Source organism: Patella vulgata, chromosome 5 (genome assembly GCF_932274485.2).
Source record: "Patella vulgata chromosome 5, xgPatVulg1.2, whole genome shotgun sequence".
In the NCBI taxonomy this organism is placed as follows: Eukaryota; Metazoa; Mollusca; class Gastropoda; family Patellidae; genus Patella; species Patella vulgata.
Window position 1 is genome coordinate 52171158 of NC_065883.2, and position 14253 is coordinate 52185410.

At 30.7% G+C, this 14253-nt stretch overlaps 1 protein-coding gene across 1 annotated transcript; it reads right to left on the bottom strand.

Moving 5' to 3' along the window:
* Positions 1 to 257: 257 nt before the first annotated feature.
* On the bottom strand, positions 258 to 11188 carry LOC126821042 (homeobox protein SIX6-like). The gene is made up of 2 exons (XM_050549332.2): positions 10515 to 11188; positions 258 to 1093 (listed from the first exon to the last, which is right to left on the bottom strand). The coding sequence occupies exons 1-2, from the start codon at positions 11123 to 11125 to the stop codon at positions 904 to 906; spliced, it is 801 nt and encodes a 266-aa protein (XP_050405289.1). The 5' UTR covers positions 11126 to 11188; the 3' UTR covers positions 258 to 903.
* Positions 11189 to 14253: the final 3065 nt, after the last annotated feature.

The following is a 14253-nucleotide window of genomic DNA, read 5'->3' on the forward strand; positions in this document are numbered from 1 at the left end:
ATAACTGTTGCCTCGCACAGAAATTTAAAAAAAAATAAACAAAAACAATTAACTATAATTATAAAGTTATTGGATTTCACAAGATAGTGGTGCAATGTAGTATTTTTTTTTATATGAAACAAAGGGCGCCTCTTTCAGAAAAAGAAAGTAGGCAGTAATTTCACATTAAAGAAATTCTTGATTGAAAATTCAAAAAACGATTTAAATTAATTTGATTCAAAAGACAAGAATAAATGATTATAATAATAATTGTCCATACTTCTGCTGTTGTCCCATAGTATTCGGTTCGGGGTGCTATCTCGTCCCATATATAATATAGAAAGTTCGTATCACATTTTATGCCCATTTTAGACATAATGAATTATAAGTAAAAAGACAAATAATATACTGGTATATAAATTAAGTAGTCTGCATTTTTTTGTTGTCAATTATGCTGCATCGTCTCATTTTTTTTTTTTTTTTTTTGACGTCATCGTTCTCGTTGTAGCTCGCACTTTCATTTTTGTAATTTTCTCCTTTTTTTTCCAAAAAATGATTTTGCTGACTATATATTTCGTCTACATCATTTTGATTAACTATGTACAAAAAACTTAACATCACATTCACTAACAGCGTAAATAAAACGGCTTTTTAAATTGATATAGACGAAATAGGTCGTTCAATATTGTTTGTTGGTTTCTTTCAAAATACGAATAATTTTAGCACTTTGTCCTAGCTTATCAACAATACACAGAAACCTTCTACGTAATATTCACAATTCACAAGGTTTTATAATTGTTTTTTTAAAAAGGTTCATGACTCGCGTCACATTATCAGTGCAGACGACAAAAGCACACGATACCTGAGAGGATGTCGTAAACTTGTGTTCCTTCGCTCATCAACGATAATCTGTGCACTTCATCATCAAGTTGCATGCACTACGTCATGGTGTTCTGTGCTCGTCGACGGGGTACTTGTTTCACTTCTAGAATCACTAAGACAGTCTATGTCATCTAAATCATCGTCGTCGTCTGATGGTGACGTCATATCATCATGAGATGTGTTGGGTCCCCCAAGTCTATGTAGTTGTCGCTTTTGTTCTTGACTATGTAACCTGAAACGAAATTATATTATTTAAATAACTTTTCAATAAGAAAAATAAAATTCGAAATATAACTTTTAAACCCATGCATACATTACTAGATAAACCTAAAATTGAAATAATCAATTTTGTCTAACCTGAAAGGAAGAAGTTATGAAAAAAATTGAAAGAACGCTTTTAAACACAAACGTACAATAAAAACTCATTGAATTATATTGAAAGATATAGATCGAATCAATTTCGAAACTATTACAAAGTCGTAAGTGGTAAATATTAAAAATTCATTCATTTGTCTCATATATCTATTTATGAGTACGGGTTCTCGTTTTTTTTTGTTTTTTTTTTTTTTGTTATCTACACATACTTCATTGTTCTTTGTTCCTCCTCTCTATTTGATGAAAAAACTAAAGCTATTAAGACGTGAGTTTTTGTAAACTAGAAGCGATACATATCTTTCAATCGATATGTAAGATAAACATAGTTTACTATGTAAAAATCTCTCGGACAAATTGAAAACAAAATAGTTTGCCAACTTCACGATCTCATGTCATTACATACATATATCCGAGTTGAACAAGAACACGTGGCCTTAATTCGATCAGTCAATATTTTTATTTTTCATAAATAAATTTGATTTTTGTTGTGCCTAATGTGTTACTTAATTGGAGATGGGACAAGCACCCTGGAATTACAACCCCTTTCTCTTCTCATTTTCGAAGCTAACCATTTTGCAAATAAAAGAAATTATAATTATTTTTAACCAAGCTTATTTAAGCACGTATACTCCTTTGTTTCGTTATTTTTTTTTTTTTTTTTTAGTCTTTCAAATTTTTTGTCATATTTGGGGTCATTGAAGTATAAATCACGAAACGAAATAAGGTATGTACTTGTTTATTTAAACAATCCCTATGCATTAAAACACTTTAAACAGAAGTGCCAAATTGTATCATGATATCATCTTTAAATTTGGCGCAAACGGTAGCTGTGCATGTCAATTATTTTATGAAATAAAAGTAGATTTTACCTTTAAACATTGGAAAAGTTAACTTTCAGTGAAAGCGATATATATAATAACAGGCAGCTTTATGGATAACATTCACTAGGTTTATTAAAGATACATTTTGGGAGATTAGATAAAGAGCTGGCAGTTCTCACTATAATAGTTTAAAACTAGATACTGAAAATTTCAATCAAATTAATCCACTCTGAACCGAGATTTTAGCATTTTAATTCTCGGCCTAGCCTCCATCATCATTACTAAAGTCGTTACGATAAAAAAAAACCCCAAACATAGTCTCCTTTATTCATTTCATGATTAAATCATGAATGGAAGTCGAACAGCTAATCGGAACCTAATCCAATAAACATCGCAGGCTAACGATGACATCGAGAGTTGATTAATGTATGTTTAACTGCAACGTTTCAGTAAGGTTACTCTCATCGTTATCAAGCAATGATGCAATCATACATGTTACAGAAGGTTATATACAAAGTTACAATTTATGAATGAATTGGTTTGGATATGTATAATATAGTACATTCGATCACCTTTTGAATGAGAGCTACTAGGGTTATTAATTAACAAATTAATAATATAATATGCATAAATTTACAGGCTCTTAGTGCGATGTTGTTAGCGTCAATTGCAGATAATAAATAAATTAAGGTATTACTATTTATAATTAGGAGAGATTTATTGGCACGCGGTCAGCCTATAATATTGCTATATTATCTTCACTGCGGGGTTACTTTATTCTACCATTTTATATATCAATGACACCATCTAGTACATTTTATATAATCTGGAACAAAAACATTGCATTTCGATGGACCAGAATGGACTTTGATCTCCCCGTATTACATTTTAATGTATATTTCTTTAAGGGTCATACTGCTAGGAACAAATTATAACATCGTTTAGTAGGAGAAATAGTTTACTGCTTTTGAAAACTGTTCAACGGTATAGTTTGATTAGCCTGAATAACGTGGAAATATACGTTAAATCTGATTCAAAAAACTAAGTTCAGTACATGTACTGTTTACTATTGGTGTATGTTCCGTCACTGCTCAGTAATACCTAACTTCAGTACTATATGCTAAAAATATCGTCCATTGAGGATTCTCTCTACAAATGTTAACGGAAGTAGATGAGTTGTAGACATTTATAAAACAGGGGAAAGTGTTTGCCATATAACTACTTGTAGGCAACTGTGATATCTATTATTAAAATGAGTATGTCAAAACCAAAAATATAAATATAAACACACAGTTTTTCGAATTTCAAGAAAATAAGTATAAAATCGGCGGATTGGAAAATTTAGTACAAATCACTTGGATTAGCTCATCGAGCGGGCAGAGGTAGTCTAGTGGTTAGCAAATTAACTATAGATAAAAGTTTCCAACAGTCTAATCATTTCGTGGGCCAAGATGAATCTTGGGATATATCAAGCCCACTTCCCACTTGCCCACCCTTGACAATAGTATATTGATGAAGTGTCTCCCTACCGATGCACATTAAAAACTAATGTCAGTCTAAAAATGACGACCTAAAAGTTGTATCAACGAGACTTTAGATTCACCTCCTTTTCTCTTCTTTGATTCACAAAAATTATTGTTGCCATATTTTTTATTCAGAGGAAAATCAGTTAGATAATAAAAGTAAATACTGGATGACAATTTGTTACATGTACTTGCAATCATTCGTTCTAACACAGTATTTAGATAATGTATAATTATAAATCTATATTCTAGATAAACAAGAGTATGCAAAAGTCATGTCTAAAAACATATTATCATATTAAATTGATCTAAAATAACTCTAAATAGATTCCATTTCTGCCATCTGTGTATGTAATATAACATGTGTATGCAACTATATTTAGAATAGAATATTATATTCTAAATATTTTCTATGTACATAAAATGTCTAAAGTGCCTTAGAAATTGGTTAGAAAAACCTGCAATACATGTGGCTGAAGAGATGTGAAGTTAAGCAAATATAGTTTCGGGCAATAGAAAATATTTGCCGAGCTGGTAACGGTAAAGAAATTTACATCGATTCTGAATTATGGCTAATAGGAGTGAAATAGCCTTCCAGTTTTAAGTGGACGTATATTAAACGTAATTGACAATAGGATTAATTAGGGAGCTACTAGTCTGACGTGGAGACAGATTAATCACAGGCATCATGGCATTAGACCATGTTCATCGTGTACCTATTTTACATTCATACCACGAAGAACAAACATGGCGTTTTTGCTCCTTATTATATTTAGGCGCTTACAGCCTATAACTCGCCTTGTCACCCCTTTCTCAAGGAGCGAGTAGCAATCACGACGGATGAGAAAACGTGACGGTGCGATTAGTAAAACGGTTACTATCGATTCATTGCGACAATTATTGGTGCCACTGTGTAGATTTTTAATAAAGTGACATGTATCAATCTAAAGTGTATATTTCATCCTCCTTTAAGAGTTAAGTGATCGCATTTAACACTGAGTTCAATTACTATGAATATATCCAATGTATGAAGAAATATCGCTTCACTTTTTTCTCAACATAAGTGTATTTCATCAGCATGTTTTATATCTATTTTAATACCTCAAGGATCGGATATTTGTATCTAACAAATAAACTATGTTTTTATTAGGAATACGTGAGAAAGGTTGAAGTATTTTAAGATGTTTGAGTAAAGTACGGGTGTATATCATATAATAAATATAGACACGTTCAAAAGTTCTTTTGGCAAATATAAACTTGGAAGAAACAATAATATTGTATAAATATATATAAGGTTCCTACTCCACCCTGTCTGAGAACATTACTAACTGTTAGTAAGCGATATAAAATCCTTAAAGACATAAATGGTATTAGCCAAACCATATTTCGTACCCAACACAAATAAAATAAATGATAAAAAATAAATCAAGTGACAATATTTTTTTAAAAACAAAATCGGTTCATTTCAACAAAACCGTAATCACATAAAAATGTTTCTCAGAATTATTGACAGAATGAAACTATGTTGGGGATATTAGTAAACCAAATATTGGTGCCGATGGCAATTTATTAACTGGACAATGTAGCTTTCATCTGTATTTTAGTTAAAGAAAGTATATAATAGCCGTGGTTTAGTATTTTAGTGAGAGAAAACATAAAATAGCCGTAGTTTAGTATTAGTACAGGTGTTAGTTCTTGTATTTACTTTCAAACATCTTATATTAAATACTATCTATAAGGCACGGTCACTGTCTATTATACACATTTGTATATATATCAACGGATATGTGTGGTCTGGGATATAGATATTGTCGTGTCCATCATCACAGCTGTTATCTCGGTTTGTCAATTTCAATCAAATTGAGTTGTCGAGTAGATAAATCAGAGATGTAGAAATGTACACGCCAAGTGAGGTCTTGTAGAAAGGTACACACTTTTATAGGATAAATTACATATCATTACAATTATACCCCCAAACCCCACTTGACCGAGGGTCTTAGTGAAGAACCCCATTACTATCTAGCTTCGTTAAAGATGATTTTATTGTGTATAATGTTGATTTAACGAACAAACATGCTAATAATATACCACCCTGACAAACCTCGTCTCAATTACACGTTATGACCGTTTCAACAAGCGAAATCGAACGTTTTCATAAGAGATCTGATTTCGAAATTTATTGCCGAACTTGTCTTATATTTGCCTGTAATTGACAACACACAAAAACTACTCGAGTTCGATTGAACACTGGTTCTAGCGAGCCCACTGAACAAATAGTACCATCTAAAGAGATCTTCAAGGGTTTTTTCGAGAGCTCCCTTCGTTAAAGACCTATTCAGAGCCACCAAGCGCGAAAGTTTAGGAAACAGTCAGTTCAAATGAATTTAATGTAGAATTTAAAGGGGATATTATTGTGATTTGTAAGTGAGTGTTTATTTGTTGTGTTTATAAAGGTTGAGCTTTGTCACGTAATCATTATTGTCCCCCCAATCTCATCAAAATAATATTTTTCTCTTGTGTTGTTGCTCTGGGTCAAACTGTGTGCTTCGTGTTGTGAAGATCGCTCTCCTCGACGTGGTTAATGGCTTCCTTTATGCATTCTCTCGTTGTGAGATTTCAGCTGGCTACGAGGCATGTAATGTTTTCATTATGATCCAATACGCGTTGAAATAATTCTGGAAATGACCGCCCGTCGTCCTAACTAAATTATTTAACATTTAGAAAAGAGTAAAAATGATTCGTGTCAATAATATGTCATAAGTCTTTTGTTTTATATAGAATAAATTATTGTATATAATGTTGTCTGGTATGATATAGCATGACACATGTGAGAGAGACAAATAAAGTGGTATTCCCCTTACCCTCCTATTGAATATATTATTGTATATAATTCTGTCGGGTATGATATAGCATGACACATGTGATATGATATATAAAGTTGTATTCCCTTAACGTCCTATAGATAATAAATATTTAAAATCAGCATCTTTTTAAACATGAAAATAACTACATTTTTTTTTATCTCTCTCGTTCTTGTAAATTCATAATAAATCTATACCCATGTACGTCTTTTCACAAATAAATTAATTTTGATGTAACACATTTTCGTTTTGGAAAAGGAAAGCATTTGGTTACGAAAATAAAGTTAGAAATTGTATGTTTCACATCTCTATATACATAATATTATGCTATTCCAACAATAAATTGTTATCTGTAGAGACTCTAAGAGTATATATGATAAAGATATAGTAAGAATGTTTACACGAATTTACAAACTTTATTAGCTAGTTCATATAAAAGGTGTTTCGATATTTTATCGCTTAAATTAAACCATATGTGCTTGTATAGGCAGGGAACGATTTAAACGAGACGTCAAATTAGCCAAATTTTTATTAGAATTTTGATAACGGGTGCAAAGTATCGATAAAATTTGTTGATAAGAGATTAAGCCTTGATCACCTATCGTCTTAATCTTAATCCTTTCTCACGCTGTCTTGTCATAGACAGCACAAGTTGTGTATAAACGTTATTAACTTTAGAGATTAATATGTGTGAAGCACTGACAGGAAAATAAAGAAGTTTCTAATCACTTTATCAACAGATTTATTACTTAACGTGACGAGTTGACTTGTAATATCAAATTACTAAATTATATACTATTACCCTGCACACGTCATCTTAATTGGGAGTTAATGAAATATAATGATTTAAAAAGATCAACATTGGATTTTCTTTTTCTTCAAACTTTTATAGACGTTTATCAATTTAAAAAGTAAATCCAACTTGGTGACATTCTTTTGTTTTGGCCATGTATGTTTAGATTTATATTTTTAAAAACTTTTAGTTTCCGGTTACTGGTTTCTGCGTTACATTGCAAATCTCGAGCAGTTGTATAATAGTGTATTATGTTCAGTGTTTTATAATATTTAACTATTCAATATCAGATATTAACTGCTAAAATAAGATATATATATGTCTAACTATGTTGAACCAGATATAACATAACAGCAAAACAACGTTAAAACCTATTACATTATCAGATGTGACACCATCACAGTTATGGTGTTAAAAGAAGTCACATACATAATATTCCTTCTTGTTAGCATATCCAAAGGTTAAACTCTTCGTTAAAGGTTAAGAATACTATGTAAACATGCTTTTCCCCATTACGCAACCTTTGGTGAAGTTAATAAGAGACTGAAAACCCCAGACCAAGAATGAATATGATAAAATAAAAGCATCTCATACCGTTCTTGATTTTATTGATTATTTTGAATAATAATTTAATGCTCTATTTGTTTTCATCTCTTTTTTTTCTGGTCTACAGTACCACCATACTCTTTGGAAAAGTGGGTAGAAATTTTAGTTCGCACTTTAACGAATTATAATCTATTAAAAATCTACAATTGTTACTAGCCAAATTAGGACATATATAATAATAATTTTATAATTATGTTTGGTTTTCTTATTGATCAGTTAATTTTCTCCGATTCCCATTCATGTTTACAAGCAATAACGGGGAATTGAATGGATTGTAAACGAAAGATGAGCTAACATTTTCAGTGCAAGTTTCTCTTGGTCATAACCGAAAACGAAAGATTCCCCTTTAAGTTACATAATATGCCTCAAATTCTTTACTTGCCTAAATATTTAAGAATTTGTTAGTCAAGATAAAGGTAGTTAATTATACTCTGATACAGTATATATTTCAATACGCTTATAGTATGTTATTTACTGGCGAATTTGACAACTGAAAACTGTTAATTTAAAAAACCTACATGTATGTATCAGTCTGTTCATTTATCATCTGGCCTTTATTGACTCTTCTTACTGCTTCTTAAGTGTTCTTACGGTGTCAATTTTAAAGACATATCTTATACATAAACCCCTGCTTTAAAAAAATCTAGTGGGCTTGTTTACCACGAGTGCATAATAAGATAAATCCTGATAACAAATATAGAATAAAGCTGGTAAAGTAAAAGTATATATATGTAGGTATAAAAAAGACATACATATTATCTTAAGTGTGTATTTTCAGAAAGGGATTCGTATTAACCTTCGGGTATTTTATCACTTATAATTAGAGTACTTTTTTATTAATTTCAGTCTTTTATTGCAGTTTTTATATTAAAAATTATATTTTCAGATCAATATTTCAATCATTTTGAAGAATTATTTTGTATATTCTGACGTCGAAGGCTGTTTACTTTAATAGTATTTCTACATGAATATACACAGCAACATCGTGTATTAAATTCCAAAGATTTTAAGCAATAAAAAAAGCAATTGTAAAAAAATAAATTATTTGTTATTATATTCTCGAAAGGAAAAACAACTGAAAATATAAATTCTAAAAATTTATGATTATAAATTTTCAACAGGGTTTTATAAATATTACTGAGATAATGTTAGGAAAATATTTTACCAAATAAAATAATTGTTAGTTTTATATTATATCCTATATAGCCATAAATACTTTCTTTTTCGATTAGTTTGTCTCAGATGCCGGGGAATTATTGCTATTTGTAAATATTCTGTAACGTTCGTCCATTGCGATAATAAGCAATTAAATATAAACATAATAATGATCATTATAATTTTCGACAGACAAAACAAAATTCAAGTACCTTTAGCTTGAAATTAGTCAACAGATTTTGAAGCTTAATACAGAACTTGGAAACGCTGCTATTTACATGTATGTATTTGTATTTTGCAACAAAGATAAAATATTAAAAAAAAAATAGTGTGAGGTCGTCGGAGAAATTGATAAATTATATTTGTCACAATAATATCTTTACTTCATTCGTATATTGTAAAAAATATTGAATGGTCATTCATGTTAATATTGATCAGAAAAGAGTGTGAATGGTGAAAATGAGATGAATATGTATTGTTAAGTATTTTATATAATAGAAATGGCTGTAATCTGTCGTCATATAAATGCCATTGCAACAGATAAATCTCCCACGAGTATATGTAATAGTCCTTTATTTATATGTATAACAGACTTTCTTTAGATATATTAGATTTAAAAGAAGAAACTATTTTAAAATCGACATGGTGATGATTATACACAAAGGAAATGATGAAGCATATTTATATTTTAAAATCATTTACGTGAACATAAACTATAACAATCTGATTGTAACACAACAGTGTTTTCCTTGTAAATGCACAAATACTCCACCCAAACGTTCAAACATATTTTAAACGATTTCGGTACATTTCTTTTATTATCCGTAGCGTAAAATTGACAACAAGCAACAATTTATCTAGCGATCTATATAAATAAACCCGCGGGCGATTTTTTTTTTCTCGTTTTCTAAATGGTATGGTGTAATTTCTATTTTCCGTTTTTGAATATTTCGGCATATTACGATAATTTAGTTATCGGGATGTCTCGTGTCTGCATATTATCAGATTTCCTTTCGGCCAGATTGTGACATCGCGTAAAAGGTTTATTTATTTCTTTAATCAATATAAAATCCAATTGTTTGTGTAGTTTCTTTTTTTAATATTTATATCATTGGTAAAACATAAATGGTTTTTGTTTGTAGATTTTTGATGCAAACATACATACACTATTATCCACAAAAAGAAAACCAACACAATTATTTACTGAAATTTTGTTCCCCGAATATTTAGTGGAGTTTCTATCGCCTAAATGTTTTATAAATATGTAGGCAAATTAAATAATGAAAATGTATAAGAGTGGGCGATTATTTTAGTTAGTACATTTAAAATTATAAACAATCGTGTTCATGGTTTTACTAATAGAAAGTACACTATTATAATGCACGGATAAATAAGTTTGTTGTCGTCATTGTTTACTGGGTAGAAATGTAAATAAAATGACAATGGCAGCAATAAATATTATAATAACATACATTAAACAAAACTAAATTAAAAAGAGAAAATTATAATTCATATTTACCTATTTTTTGTTGCTGCTGCTCTGTCTCTTTGTCTTCTATTTTTAAACCAATTTCCTACTTGTGTTGGGGTAAGCCCTGTTGCTTGGGCCAGTTCTCGCTTCTTTGTTGGATTAGGGTAGGGATCTTGTAGGTACCATTCCCGTAACAGATTCCTCGTTCTCTCTTTAAAACAATGAGTCTTTTGTTCCCCATCCCAGATAGTTCTGGGGAGAGGGTACTTCTTTCGAACTCTGTATTTGTCGACTGGACCGAGGGGTCTACCTCGTAATTTTTCCGCCTCTTGATAGTGAGCCTCTAACCACATGGCTTGAAGTTTCGCGTGTGATTCTTTAGTAAATTTATGATGTTCCAGTATATGATATAAGTCTCTGAAGTTTCCAGTGTGAAAACTCACCAAAGATCGAGCCCTTAAAATAGATTCGTGTTTGTTCAAAGCTTCCATAGCTGACGGATTGACGGGTAGGGACCACAAAAAACGTCCAAGTCTTTCAATATCACCACTTTCTTCTAAAGTTTCACACACTTTGGCTACTTGCTGTGGAGTAAAGTGTAGAGTAGGAAGGGGGAACATGGCGGGAAGAGGGGTATCAACGCCACACAACCCAAACATGATGCTGGATATTAATATCGCAATCCTCTCTTATCTGCTCGTATAGATGAAGTCTCTCTTATTTTCTCGATAAAACTACTTCTTCATTTATCACCGATACAATTATAAATAGACATTTTGGGGAGTGGTTACGTTTAACGATAGCGTTAGAATTTGATTATAGGGGCGGAGCTTGTTGATCAGACGACGACGTTCATCCTGTAGTAATATTGTGATTTATCCGCCTTCTGATTGGTCGATGGTGATGCGGGACACTTAGTTGTCACGGCAACCCTGTCAATCATGAGAATATCTGTCAATCAGACGGCTATAGTGAGACTATTATTATTATTATTATAATTATCGGATGGCGGTATATAATATTTTTTTTAAGCGAGGCGTTTCGCTTAGCGATCTGTATTTCATGTGAAAGTAGAGCTGTTATTAATGTAGTGACTATCTCAACTTTATTTGGGTCTGACCTTTTCTGTATAGAGAAATAAACTAGACGGTCTGTTATGGTAGTGTCTATACGCCATGAAAAGTCAAAGAACTCTTAGCCTTGTATTGACAGCAAACACAGTTTTGATTTTTGGTTAGACACGTATTTGCATTTTATTATATTGTCAGTAAGTATGAGAGATGTTATTTCTTTTGGGAAGATATTCTGCTCATTATAAATGTAGGCATATTCTAAGCATTAGATCTATATTTAATAAAACTTATAACAAAAAGGCCAGTGTCGAATCAAAAACAATAAAAACAGAAGATAAAACGAAGACGAATTAAAAACAATAAAAAAATATAAAACACAGAAGATAAACATTCATCAAAAAATAAAATTTGCTTTGTTTACTTTTGTTTTAAAAATTAATAAATTTATGTTCCTGGTAATTTTTATCAAAATGGACACCAATGTATGTGGATAATAATTTACAAATATATATAGTATTATTTCAATTATTATCATTCTGAATTAAAGATACTCTACTTGAAAAGCCCATAATCACATTAAATCACTATATTTCTGTGAAATATTAAACCAATATAAAATTACTTCTAAAGCGTTTATATCATTAGCAGAAATCTTGGTACCTATTAGCAGAATTACATTAGGATAGAATCTACTCCAAGTTGTTCAACTGAATGGCTGAGTTTTAAATCTGATTAACTGGCTCAGACTTTCAAAATTCATAAATCCTCCAAGACCCGCTTTACAGATATGTTGTCATATTGAGAAAATTATGCGTCAAAATTAATAAGAAATACGGACAAATTTACGCTCTTTGGTAAATTTGATCAACAGTGGCCTGGGGCTAAGATGCTGAAAATCCGAGCGCTTTCTCGCGTTAATTTTACTCAAGTTAATACTCCCGAGTTTGTGCAATTGTTGACCGCAATCTAACCATGTTCATCCCATTTTCCTATAACACAATCATCATAGAATGGATGAAGGCGAGGGTAAAGAAAAGCGAGTAAATAATTAGACAAGTATTGTCAGATTAGCTAAACGACCATTGCTACTTGTTCATCGTAAACGTGTCATATAAAATTGTACTGATTAGATTTGTGTCTCTAATTATTGAGTTGTATAAAAGATTATTACAAGATATAATATTTTCATATAGCTTTGTCTAGTCATACCATTGATTCATAATAATTTCCCTTTACGTCCCCGCGGGCAACTTTAAAATCTTCATGTCTAAAATGAATCGTTTGTGCCTTTGTTATCTAATACCGCTTTAAACGCTAAATTCGAGAAAACATTAATCTGAGACGACCTTGATGAAAACAGAAACAATGAAGATTTAGGAATGATTTGCTTTTTATATGGGTTGATATCAGATATAAAAATATACTGAATTGTATTTTTCGTTGGGTAAATTAGTGCTAAATAGCTTTCAAAATATTTATGCAAATAGTTCGTCTAAGTTATCACAATTCTATTAATCTGTTGAAATCCGCATTGTTTGGACGTCAATATCATTATTTATATACAGAAAGAAGACAAAAACCTATATTTATATACATATAATGTATATATAAATTATTCACATTAATACCTTCCTTTATTTCATTTTTTTTACATAACCCGTAACGAAATCAATAATATTTTAAATTGTCTATGATGATGACAATTCTGAAAGCGCTCAAAGATTTATACCTATTTCGCTAGACTTTAAAATACAAAAACAACAAATAACTTTAATGCCGATTTAAATGTTTAACAATCTGTTTATTACATATATTTATAAAATAGGTCATGGTTGACTTTCAATAATTTGTGATACAACCCTTAATTCTGGAGAAAAAGAAAGAAAATTGGGCCATCCACCATAACAACATGGGTTCCGACGCAATCTTTAAGAAAAAATTGAAAAGGGAAATTTAAGTTTCATTCCTTCAAACCGACAAATAAATAGTGTTTTTCCACTGTTATTAACTTTTAAAACAATAGCACTTCAAAGTCAAAATATGCACCAAAACAACAAGCTATGCTACATGTATATGTATATAAAACTAATAATAACCCTTGCATATACATTATTACACGTTGATCTCATTGTGTTCACTGCTTCGGTGGTGTGGAAAGAAAAATTTATGGCTTGAAAAAAATCTAAAGAACAACGTGATCGAGCGTGAAAAATCTTTTACAAAAAAGAAAGAGAAATAAATATATTTAGAGACCTTATAAAATCCATTGCTTTACTCGCCAAGTACCCACAATCTTTATGTTGAACAAGAAACATTGCAAAGCTATTAAAAAACATTAACAATCATCTTGACTTCTTAGGTTTCTTGAGACCAACCTTAATTTCTTAATTAACTCACGACCCATTCAGATTTAATTTTCAAGATGTTTAAAGACATATGCAGTGTTCTTTTCAGGGTGCGTGCTTTAAATATTAGCAAAAACATTATAAAACAATGACATAAAAGTCAAAACATCTTATGTGCTAATGCAATCATTATAATTATAAGTATATGCACTCGGACTAGCTGGAATTGCTTATCATATTTTTCATAAATTCTAATTTCGTAGCTAATCGAAGAACATTGTTGGCTTTAGAATTATTTTCAACTGGTTGGTGAAGCAGATATTACTCAGTTGACTTACTATAAAATAATAGACATTTTATAGTAATTGA

Bases quoted from the DNA above. Each gene is read 5' to 3' on its own strand.
- LOC126821042 (XM_050549332.2), bottom strand. From the start codon at position 11,125: ATGTTTGGGTTGTGTGGCGTTGATACCCCTCTTCCCGCCATGTTCCCC. The intron at 1,094-10,514 runs GTAAATATGAAT...ATTTCGTTTCAG, and splicing joins GCAGCAGCAACAAAAAATAG to GTTACATAGTCAAGAACAAA.